Genomic DNA, 12,646 nt, shown 5'->3' with positions numbered 1-12,646 from the left:
AAAAAAAAAAGAAAATGCCAATTGTGTTTGGCCAAGGAATCTTCAACAGTTCGAGAGAGAGAAACACAGTTATAAAACATATTTACAACGACGGGCACAAGAAGCGAAGGAGAGAAAACTTGGGAATCAGCCACGAATGGGGGAGGGAAGAAGATTCTGCAGGGCCTCAGAGGCTTCAGGTACAGCGGGAGGGACTGATCCACTACTCTCAGAGACACAACTATAACATTATCAGAGAAACCGAGTCCAACTCAGATCTTACAGCATCTCTTAAAGGACTGTGCCAGATGTCAGTGCACAAGGCAATCTGACAGAGGAGGTTCATCTGTGAGCCCTAGTGCAGAGGTTCACAACTGGAGCGGGGCTGGGAGGGACTGCCTTGACAATGTTTTCAACATCCTAGGTAAAAATAAAAGCCACATATCCACCTCCACCCCCAGAAATCCAGCTTTTGGGTACAGCTACAAGCTCTTAAACTGACAGACTCAGATAGAGTAGATGGGAATGTAAGGGCCAGAAATCTTTCTCCTCTGTAAAGGAAGCAGAGGAAATGGATTAGTTGGAAAAGCCAGAGCCTCATTAAGGAAATATGTTTCTGTCCTCTGCCAGACTCTTAAAGTCTTGGCTCCTCTCTAATCAGCACAAAAGCCTTAACCTAAGCAGCTTTTCCGAAATGATCTCAGCTCTCTTCTGCATTCTGCTGAAGAGACACTCGGTCCATATCCTGAGAAACTCTGGAACTGAAAGGGGAAATTTCCCCTTAGTGGTCAGAAGCAAACAGTACTTGGTGAGGTTTCATCCCGAAGAGGCACACAGAGAGAGAGAAAGACAACACAGGAAGTGTGCCATGACAGGGTATGGGTATCTGTGGATTCGCTGCAGCTAGGCTTGCGACCCACACGAACTCAGACCAGAAATGAACCCTGGAAGCAGTTACCATGGGAAACACCAGCCTGGGCCTCTTACTTAAGCCCTGGAACACGCTTGTATTGTTACAAGAAAGCAGGGAATCGCTGCAAAGGATAAATAGACATGAAGCTGTCCCAAGTGTCTGAGGGCACATCATCAGATGTGTCAAAACCACCAGAACTCTTGGTTGTAAGAAGTACATCTTTGACTCTGGGCAGTGGTAGCACAGGCCTTTGATCCCAGCACTCAGGAGGCAGAGGTAGGCTTATCTTTGTGAGTTAAAGGCCACCCCAGTCTACAAGAGGTAGTTCCAAGACAGTGAGATCTGTTACACAGAGAAACCCTATCTTGAAAAACAAACCAAACCAAACCAAACCATCTTCAGCTGTACTCTCTTAGATGCAGCAGGTTGGATCTTAGTTTTTCTGGTTAAATATTAACATGAAATTCATTTTTATTGACATCATTAATATAGTAAGTTGTGAGCTCTATTCCCCATTATTTACAGGGACTTCTGATGTATTATTTTTATGTTAAAAACCATCTCTTTCAAAATGTTTCACAACTTGCTCTGCTTAACAGTGTAACTAAGGAAAAGGGAACTTGTTTCCATCATTTGTAAATGTTTAGGTTGGACTGACCAAAGAACAGGAATTTGCAAACCCATTGTCCTCTCTCTTAAACACCTTTGTACCTGCGAGATGTATTTAGTTATGTCCCATGGGAAGACTTTTCATCTGTCACTTTTCATCTGTGTTTTATGCAAACAATTTGATTTCAAGGATGAGCTCCCTCTGCTCTGGTATGTAGAATAGCATTTTGTGCACAGTGTGGTCACTGTAGTAACAATGTTGGGTGGACAAATACATGAAATGACACATTAGTCAGAAGTATTAGAGAATATCTTTCCTATTATAGATTCAGATTTTTTGCCAAGGACTATGGTAGACTCCTCTTCTCTGGAAATTGTATGAATTATGGATAGCCTCATTTTATCTAATGAAGAATATGCAATTGGGGGAGAGATTAGAAGACAAGAATACGTTTTCAGGTGCCGTCCAACTTTATGATTTTAGCTACTTTTGCTATTTTTATGAATCATCTGATCACAAGGTAGACTACAAAAGAAAGTCTCATTCATTTTCACCTTCCCTCTGGCCCTGTGGTGGGAAAGCTAATCTTGCATATTTGTTTTCATATGCAGGTATAGTAATCCACAGACTAGCATCAGATATTACAAACATACTCACGGCATCCCTGAGCAGGCCTTGGCGTGATACTGAAGGGAAAGACATTTTAGAAAACCAGCATAAGGAACCCATCAAAGTAAGCTCACTGTCTCTCACCAAGGTATAAGGGACCCATCAAGGGAAGTTCACTGTCTCTCACCAAGGTATAAGGGACCCATCAAGGGAAGCTCACTGTCTCTCACCAAGGTATGGAAGCTGTTGATGGCAGCTTTCCTGCCTCTCAGACACTGAAGAAAACCATCACAAAATGTGTATGCAATTGTTCTTCCACTACATAAAGTATCATTTAGGGGCTGTTTCTTCAAGTGGCCTTAGTAATTCACACAAGACTTGAGAAAGAAAAACGTTTAAGTATATACTTAGCATAATCTTGACTTGATTCTTCAGCTTTTCGCTTCCTAATATGGAGCACAAAAGCTCTCCTGAGCAACCAGGTGCTGTCGACCGTGTCCCCTGAACATTACAGTCATGGCTGTCTTCATTAGAGCAGCAGTGACACCTACAAGCTTGGGTCTGCTGAGGCTCCCCCATCAGAAGGGATAGACTATCACCTGAGCTTCCAGGCACTTCCTTCATCTGCCCCAGATAGGTCTCAGGACGTGATAGTTTGTATAAAGTATGAAAGTAACCTCAACTGAGACGCTATCTATGTTGCCAAGGGAAAATCATCATCTAAATTGGGGTGAGATTTTTCACTAACGCAGCTGTGCTTCTGTAGGTAACCCCTCATCTTTACTGCGGTAAGTAAGCCTAGTGAACCAAGCTAGACTTGGATGTAACTGTTGCTTTGTTCTCTTGCTTCCATTCCCCTGGGTTAGTAGACATTTGTGTGCACGGACCAGTAAAATTTCAGTAGAATATGGGAACATGGCAGAGCCAAAGGAGAAACTGGAAGGAAGAGCTTCATTGTCCCTGCTGTGGGGGATGAAGCACAGCAGCCTGAGGCTAGAGCGTCAGTGGGGTAATATCCATGTTGTCCTTCTCTACACAGTAGAGAACGGTGTTTCTTAATATATTTAGAGCAACGGTGTTTCCGATACAAGTGGTAAGACATGCAACTAAGGATGAGTTGTCTAACATGAACAATCTGTGGGAAAAATCCCTATGGGGCACATTTTTTCTGTGTCTCATGAGGTAATGTGCATCTTTAATGAATGCAATCTGCCAATGGCACAAGGGGGCATCCTGAGACTCAGAGATGAACCGAAGAGCATGCTGAATCTGAAAGGGGTCAGGACTGTAAGGGAGTGGCAGAAGTCACTCTTACAATGTCCCTACTTAGGGTGTTAAGTTATGCAATTGAGGCTGGACTCTCTGTCCAAAAAGAATTTTACCAGATAAAAATTGCAATCAGAAAAAAGATATGAAAAATGTTATCCTTCATGCAGGCTTCAAAGCCAGCACATGGGGACAGCACACAGTCGAAGGCTAAAATGATATGGTTTGGTGACTCCAACTTTTTCTTTCTTGGACTGGGTAGCAGTGAGTCTTCACAGATGTTGCCATCTTTCTGTTTGAAAACATCATTACCAATGTCCCCTCCATGTGCCAAAGACCACCTAACAAAAACCCCAACACCAGAGAGAAGGAGCTGTCTTTGAGTTGTTGGTCAGGCTGGTACAAGAGGCTTCCAAAGCATATGACATGTTGCTATTACTCTTGTCAGATACCAGAGGTGTGAGGTACCTATTGTTGAAAATACCATGCATTTCTGACACAGAGCCCAAGGCACCCCGAGCTGAAACTCACCTGAATATCTCCTCTATGAGCAATACCTCCATGGTACCAGAAGGCACAATGAAAGCTTCCAAAATGACACAAGCAACAGTTCTCCCCAGTTATGATGCCTATGAACAACTACAATGACCATTATAACATTCTTCAGAACATTGTAAGGTAAGGTACAGATATGCGGAAAAGAAAACCACACACCAGTTAGTTACAATAACTAAAAGGTAAAGAAAGAAACTTGTGTAATAGGACAAAGAATACCCCCAGAAGCCATGAAACTCATTGCTGGGGTGAGCTGCCTGCCCATCACCTGTTGGCCTGGGAGCCCCGAGACTCCCCAAGCAATATGGACCATCTCAACATGGCTGTTGGTTCACTGCTAGAACTAAAGGGTAAGGCCGGACTGCTGAAAATACTGTATACTCTGGATGTGGGATGTGGAGACACCAAGGCAGACTGAGTCATAAGTGTCTGCCTTGCTGAGTAGCTCACCTAGTGCCGGGACTGCTGGGAGAGAACCGGCGCCAATGGACCGATCTCACTCTGGATCTTTGTGCTATGTTGTCAGCATAACAGGGAAGGGAGCCATCTGGTATTAGAACGGCATGAGTGCTAAGAGTGTAAGCAACTATATTCTGTATGGATTTAAGTTTTGTTCAAATTCCTACAGGAACAAATTCACACCTGGCAGGGTAAATCCAGTGACAAGCCACCCACATCAAGGGAGTCATAGGCCGGAGTCAGGAAGATTCTACTTTTTTTTGTAGTTGTTGTTTGTTTGTAGTTATTATTGCTACTTTTTTATGTTTAATGAATATGATGTTACTATCAAATTGCTCCTGAAAGGAGGATGACTATATGTCTTTCTTTGGGTTCACCTTCTTATTTAGCTTCTCTAGGATCATGAATTATAGGCTCAATGTCTGAAAAAGCATGGGATAAAACCAGACTCGCTGAACATAGCGAACAATGAGGACTGCTGAGAAGTCAAGATCAATGACACTGGGTTTTGATCCTACTGCACGTACTGGCTTTGTGGGAGCCTAGGCAGTTTGGATGCTCACCTTACTAGACCTGGAAGGAGGTGGGAATTCCTTGGACTTCCCACAGGGCAGGGAACCCTGACTGCTGATGAGGGAGGGGGACTTGATTGGGGGAGGGGGAGGGATATGGGAGGCAGTGGAGGGGAGGAGGCAGAAATCTTTAATAAATAAATAAATAAACAAACAAACAAACAAATTGCTCCTGAAACATTGGTGTTTATGTCGATAGGATTATTGTGGCTGTCAGTCTTGGTCAGAGGAGCGGAGACGCTTCCTGCGGTAAATGGTGGTTAGTGTACACACTTTTAGTTTATCAAATTCCAGAAATAAATTATTCTTTTTTGTTGTAGCACCATGTCCCAATGCCCATAAGCAGAGAAAATAGCAAAATATCTATATCATTCCCTTCAAGACTCAGAGCATCACGGAAAAAAGGGCAGAAAGAATGTACGAGCTGAAGCAAGAGTGTCATTGACTCCCTTCAAGAACAGCATCCATTGGTATCTGACTCAGAGAAGCTGTGTGTGAGGCTAGAGACCCTCAAGATTAGGTCTCTTGGGGTTCCCTTATAGGAGTTGTCAGGCAAGTCACTAGATCCATGCCTGATAATCCAGCCAGTCTTTCTGCACCCCCATTCTAGCTGTATATATTTCTATTCCAGATGCATAGTTACGTACAGCTTCTCTTGGGAGGTGCCAAAGTGTATGAGTGTGAAACTGTAGCTGAGAAGGAGTTGTATCTATACAGCCACAAGGAACATGCGTGCTGCAGTTAGACTTCTCAGTGATCTAGCTGTTTTAGGATCACCCACGCTCAGGTGCACAATCGTTCAATCATGCTTTAATAGGCCAAATAAACTCACAGGTTCCCTAAGCAAGACTTGGCTGTACCTGTAACCTGGTCTGTTGCTAATGCCCTAAAAGACTTAGTAAACATTGCTTCATGTCTCCCGAGAAAAGTTCATGCAATAGCAAATACTCTCTTCTTCAGGGAAGAATCACAGCTAAATGCCAAATCAAGATGCAATGGTTTCCACTTTATTTTTTGTTATGAGGAAACATTTATGACATACTTCTTAGAAATTTAAGAACAAACAAACCCAAGACAGGAAATACTCTTTCAAGGAGGCAGCACTTACCTGTACATGAGTAATCGTCGATCCTGATGTACCCAGTTTTACAGATGCACATGAAAGAGCCAGGTGTGTTCACACACATGGTATTCTCGCGGCAGTAATGGCGCCCTTCAGCACACTCGTCAATGTCTACAAAGGAAAAGTAGGTCCAAGGTCAATGGTGGCCAATACTCCAGAATTTTCCAATAATTTTATTTTTGTCAAGAAGAGAGGAATAGCAACTAATTGAACTGCATTTTGAAAGAGCATTCAAAAATAGCTCCTTTAATAAGAATGTTTGATGTTCACAGGACGGAAAGCATGTTAGCTTTTATCAGCGTTTCCTGCTGCAGTTTCAAAAGGGCCTGCCAGTTTCGACTTATATCGTTAAGAACAGCTTTTGAAATCCTTAGTGCATTCATCTAATTGTGTTTGATAAAATGAGTCAGAAAGAGCAAATCGGGCTGCCTGAGCATCTTGAAATCACTGAGCCAAGCAACTGTTGCTTTTGACTCACTGGCTGTTCTGTGCACCTTGGGGAGGCCTTGGAGGAAGTAAGTAAAGTATTCGCTGTACACAGAGTGTGACAGACTTCACTTGAAAGTGAGAATCCAAGAACAGCAGTTTATTAGAGATACTAACAGAGCAATAGCTACCCTACTAAGTGTCTGAATGCAGACAGGATTACAGTATGGAGACCAGAATCAGACGAGAAATTATGAAGTACTAGAATATAAAATGGGAGATCATACATGTTAATTCTTACTTTAAGTATAAAAGCTTAGAGATGATAAGCACAATAAGCAGGGGTGAAGAAGGTGAATGTTAACAATAAACCTCCTTATTTAATTGTACCTGCTCTACATGGAACATAAAGCATGTGGCAAATACTTGCTGCTGAGATCCTTTACTTTGAACTGAGTGGATGGCTCAGGCAAGAAGGTACCTGGTGCACAAACACAAGGAACTAAGTTCTAGGCCCAGCACTGTGTAAAAGCTAGGGTGCAGGCATGCACCGCTAATCCCCATGGCTGGGAAAATGGAATGAATCTGGGACAAAAAGATAAAGGAATCAAGAAAAGTTGAGAACATAATGGAGTTATCAGGCAAAACTGGGGGAGTAAGAAAGTGGTTTTTTATTTATTTTTCATTGCTTTATAAATAATATCATCCAAAATTTCCACTTCCTCCCCTCTTCTCCTTACCCTCCTGCTCCCCTACTCACCCCCCCACCCCCATCCAGACCTAAGAGAGGGCAGGGAACTCCACCCTGTGGGAAGTCCAAGGCCCTCCCCCCCTACATCCAGGCTAAGGAAGGTATGCATCCAAATAGACTAGGATCCCAAAAAGCCAGTACATGCAGTAGAGACAAATCCCAGTGCCATTGTCATTGGCTTCTCAGTCTGCCCCAATTGTCAGCCAAGTTCAGAGGGTCCAGAAAGTGTTGATCAATGGGTTAATGCTATAGTTAGAGAGGACAAAGGAATTCAATTGGCTTGCTTCACTGTATAACCCTACTGATGACAATAAAATTTAAGAAATATAAATTTTGTTGAAAATTTTTACCACAAAGAAAATGATAACCATTTGAAAATATAAACATTCAACCCGATTTAATTATTATATAATGAATTCATATATAAATTATTACTTGATATATTATTAATATGAATAATTCCTTTGCATTAATGCATCAGGTAAAAATTATAAACACTAGGTGAGTCTCTCCACCAAGTCAGATTTTAAGCATCCTTTACCAGGGTTTACCTATCTGATCATCCCCTCCTGCGACCTCTCCAAATCCTCAGATCTAATCCAAGTCTTACACTCAGTGCCTTGGCCTGCTCTGGCCACCCCTGTCTATACCAAGCTCTAGACTTCCTCTGGTATTTCTATTCCTTCCTAAAACCAACAGGTCCCTTTCATAGCACACTGAACATTTCCTCCCAGGCAGATCCTGCATATTCTTCCCCAGGGTCGATCTGCCTAGTCCTTTCTCTACTAATCTCCTCCCCACCCCAAACACCATACCTACAAACTCTAGGACCAGACCAACATTCATAGCCTGAATGCCAGCCAGTCTGTGTCAACCTGATTTTATTCTACCTAAGTCATACACAACATTTCTGCCCAACCTGGTCCACACATCCTGTGTTCTAACCACATTTGATCTAATCATGTAAGGCATAGAACTAGCATAAGAAGTTCACATATTCAAATTTCATTTCACAAATTCAAACAATATGAGACATCAAGGCAGTAACTCTACTCCAAATTCAATAAAGAGATAGAAAGATGAAAAAGGACTCAAGCTGAAGTAAAGATGAAATTTAAAAGCTCAATAACTCAATTAGAAAACTTAAGGGAACACCTTACAAGTACAATGAAGCAAGCAGAAGATGAAATGCCAGGATGTGAAGCTAAATCGCAGAATCTAGTCAAAATAAACAAAATATGAATTTTTATTAAAAACACAGAAAAGACACATACAAGAAATATGGGACCCAATAAACAGACCCCATTACATTACAAGAATAGATGAAGGAGAATAATTCCAGGTCAATGTCCCAAATCAGATCTTAAACAAGATCATAGAAGAAAATTTCTCCAGGCTAAGGAAAGACATACCTATTACAGATTCAAGAAGAACATAGAACACCAAGTAGCCAAGACCAGAACAGAAACTGTGTATGGCGTATTCATTGTTAAAACACTTAGTACACAGAACAAATGAAAATTATTGACAATTGCAAGGAAAGGCACAAGCACTTAAAAAGGAAAACCATTTAGAAAAACAGATGGTTTTTCAATGACAACTTTGAAATCCAGAAGAGACTAGAAAAAAAGGCCATGACAGCCAAACTAGATTAATATGCTCAGCAAACTATCTGATATGAAGGAGGAAAACAAAACTTTCCATAGTACAAAATACCTAAAATAATTTTATCCAACAGACCAAATCTAAAAAAAAAACTCAGAAAGCAATATTTGATGCTGAAGAAAAGAATGAGCATAGCAGAGACTGTAGAAATAAAACCGAAGCAATAATCCCTGAAACACAAAGCAACACCAAGAACACATGACTGTAATCAACACACAATTTTCAATAATAACTTTAAATATTAGCACTCTTAATTATTCGGTCAAAAGACACAAGATGACTGAATGGATCAAGATACAAAATCCAAGTATATATTGTCTTCAGAAATACAGGGATGTCAAGATCAGGAGAAATAGTTTTCCCTGAGGAAGATCCACCAAGAAGTTTATTTATGATCTCCCAGTTAATTATCCAATACCAATTTGTCAGTCCTGAGATTATATACATGCAAGTAACATTATACAGACTGAGAATGTTATATTTAAAAATATTCATATATATTTATTGTGTGACTATATCCTATATATATACTATATACTACACAGTGTAATGCATGCTGTGTGGTATATGTCATATATTCAATGTATATTCATATATATCACACATTCTAAAATACATGCATATATATACCTATGCGTGTGTGTGTGTGTGTGTGTGTGTGTGTGTATTTACCCCAAATCCTGAATTCTCTATGATGGAATACAGGCAACTAATTTAAAGTAGCTCTATGAGAACTCTAATACAATTTTCTGCTGAGAGACAACTAGGAAACATATTAGGTTTTGTATGTAGTGGACAATACATAAACCAACGCAGTTGGAATTGTACCATTAACATTCATTCACAAAAACAGGTATTTGATATACTCCAGTATAGTATATAGTATGTAACCAGAGTTGAGACCATTACATGCATTACTTATTTCTGTCTTGACCAAATCTTGGAAGGTGACTTCTAAGTCAGTGAAGCCAGTGAATACTATAGAATGAGCCCATAAACTTTTAAAGGCTGGTTTCATGACAATTTAAAAATAACCATCAGATTTTCTAATTTTCTAGAATACTATTTCTTATTCTATGCTACTTCTGAATCTTTGAACTGGTTGGAAAAACAAGTATTATAGTCTACAAATTACCTAACTAAATAGTCTGAGATAATGTGATGAGAACCCATTAGCTAGGGTCTTGAGACCATAAAGAGAATCATATGGAATTATTAGAGTACCTGGTTTGCTCAGTGGATGAATAACTCAGCCCTGTGAGAGGTTCTGTAAAGGCAAAAGTTACTAATAATAACCAGACAAAACAAAATAAAAAATACTAACATTGAGTCCTCAAGCTTAAGCCTATGAATGAACTACACAGGAGTATCAAGAAGTGTGTGTGCACAAGGGTAGAATTTAAATTGCAGAATGAAGAATATAACTCAGTGACAACACTGGCTACCACAAGCAGGAATTACTCTGCTCATACATGGAACGGCATCTTCACAAACAAGTGAGGCTCTTGGAAAAGACAGCAGCTTCAGAGACCAGAGCAAGATTGTAGAGATCCTGGCTCAAATAAGGTTCTACAGTAATCTCCAAAGACAGCATCCTGTAGAAAATGCCCATTCCCAAATAACTTGCTTCAAATCTGGCAAATCACACTTGGAAGCACCTGTGAGGCATCTCAAGAACACTTAAAGCATTATGAACTCTGATTATACCAAAATCCTATGGGGCAATGTGAGCAAAACAGACTGTGAATTAAGATTAATTTTGTCAATGTGAACCTAGTACAGCCACATACATGGTGGAGAATGTCAGTTATAAGCATAAATAGGAGCAATTTGTACAAGGGTAAAACTGACCTATCTAACATCACTGCTGCTCCTCCTGGGATCAACAGCCCACAGAAATGTGAGATCCTGACCCGCTTAATGTCTGTTTCTGAATTCTTCTTAAATAAAACCCAGTGTGTTGCTATGGGGTCATAAAGCAAAACCAAGCAGGTTATTTAATCGGAGCTATTTAGGAACTTCAATTTGGAGTTTACAGAGATGTTAAGTCTATGTCCAAAGGCTGTCAAGGGACAAGCTTAGAGCTCAGGGCAGCATCCTAAGGGAGAAGGGGCCAAATACCAATCTTCCATCAGCACTGTGAACAGAACATGTCTTCATTCCTCACACCTGGCCTTCAGAGAAAGCCCCACAAAGCTGTGTTTAATGTCCTAATATTACAAGTTGCTGGAAAGTCATGCCCAATGATGTGTACAGATTCTTGCAGACACACAATAGCATCTGAAAAGTATTCGGGCATAAATCAAGTGCCAACTTGGTCCAGAGTGTATTTCAGCTTTAAGAACCAAACTAAAACTTAAATGAGCCAAACTCTCAGCTTCATTTTTACTGTTTAAAAATTTATCAAATGTCTTCTTGTAAAAAGCTTTATTGGATTTTTGGTCACGTTTTGATGATTCTAAGTGTCGAACTACTATCATGACTTCTGCTAAGCAGAAAGAACTGTAGTCAGAATGGGCTGCCAAATAGAAATACTCAGTCACTAGGCATGTCTCTGCCTAAAAAAGAGTACATTCATTGCTCAACAATGTAGTTCTTAATGCCTCTTCTAAAATTCAATACCGATAAAGTTACAACACAGACTCTGGGGGCTGGGAAGACAGCCCAGCAGCTAGCATGCTCACCCTGTAAGCATGACGTATCAACTCCCAGGGCCCCTGTAAAATTCAAAAAAACAATCAAGGTATGATAGGCAAATGTGTATAATCCCAGAACCAGTGAGGCAGAAACAGGTGGATCCCTGGGGTTCACTGGTCAGCCAGCCTAGAATGAACAGGTGAGTCCTAGGCCAGCGAGCGACCCAGTGTCAAACAGACAAGCAAATAAGGAAGACAGCTCCTGAGGAATGACATCCTAGATTAATGTCTGGCCTCCATGTATGTGTGTGTGTGTGTGTGTGTGTGTGTGTGTATACATACACACACACACACACATGAATATGTACCACACACACACACACACAATCTGACATACATTGGTTTATAAACCAAGAAAAAGATATCATGTCAGTAATACCTCATTCCAGTAGCTATCTCTTGAATCTGGCACCTGACATACAGAATCCTAGACAGTATTATCTCTGAGGAAATTTCATGGTTCCTTGGCAACAGAGTAGTCCATGTTCAAATAGTTTTCAGTTCCATCTCACTGAAGTTCCCCTTCCCCGTCACAGCACACATCAGCAAATTCCAAGCTTTCTGATGGTTGTTTATCTTTAATATTCATTTTTATTCACTGAGCATAAAGTGGTCGTGCACTCTGCTCCAGATACTGCATTAGAGATGGCAAAGACAAGCTCTGGCTGAGGAAATGCCAGCATAAGTAAATGCCAATGTCATGAATGCTGCGGAGTGCACAACAGAAACCTGGGCAATGTGCACTGAGTAGGGGGCAATGGGCCCCATTAATGGACAGGCACGGTCTGTTCTTTGTACTTGTTAATGCACTTGGCAATATTAATGACTTCACATCTGAGCGTTCCACTCTCACTTGAGAAAACCAGAACTTATTCATGTATATAATAGCAAAAAGTCTTATGTGCTTGGTGCTAGCTCTTAAAATACTCCCGTGAGGGAAAGGAATCAAAGGAAAGTTAAATGGTGGGGCCAGGCTCGAGGTGGGTTTGGGGGAAAGGCTGGCTTTTTTTTTATTTTGAATA

At 40.8% G+C, this 12,646-nt stretch overlaps 1 protein-coding gene across 2 annotated transcripts in view; it reads right to left on the bottom strand.

Annotated features, from left to right (window-relative positions):
* Nell2 (neural EGFL like 2) overlaps positions 1-12,646 on the bottom strand; it is a 338,769-nt gene that overhangs the window by 139,272 nt on the left and 186,851 nt on the right. For both annotated transcript variants that reach the window (XM_005354010.1, XM_013348697.2), the window contains one exon: positions 6,072-6,197. In XM_005354010.1, the coding sequence (XP_005354067.1) occupies positions 6,072-6,197 (126 nt within the window). The remainder of the gene's footprint in view (positions 1-6,071; positions 6,198-12,646) is intronic.

This window comes from Microtus ochrogaster, chromosome 15, assembly GCF_000317375.1.
Source record: "Microtus ochrogaster isolate Prairie Vole_2 chromosome 15, MicOch1.0, whole genome shotgun sequence".
Taxonomy (NCBI): domain Eukaryota; kingdom Metazoa; phylum Chordata; class Mammalia; order Rodentia; family Cricetidae; genus Microtus; species Microtus ochrogaster.
The sequence above is the reverse complement of the archived record's forward strand: the minus strand, read 5'-3'. Positions and strand labels throughout refer to the sequence as shown.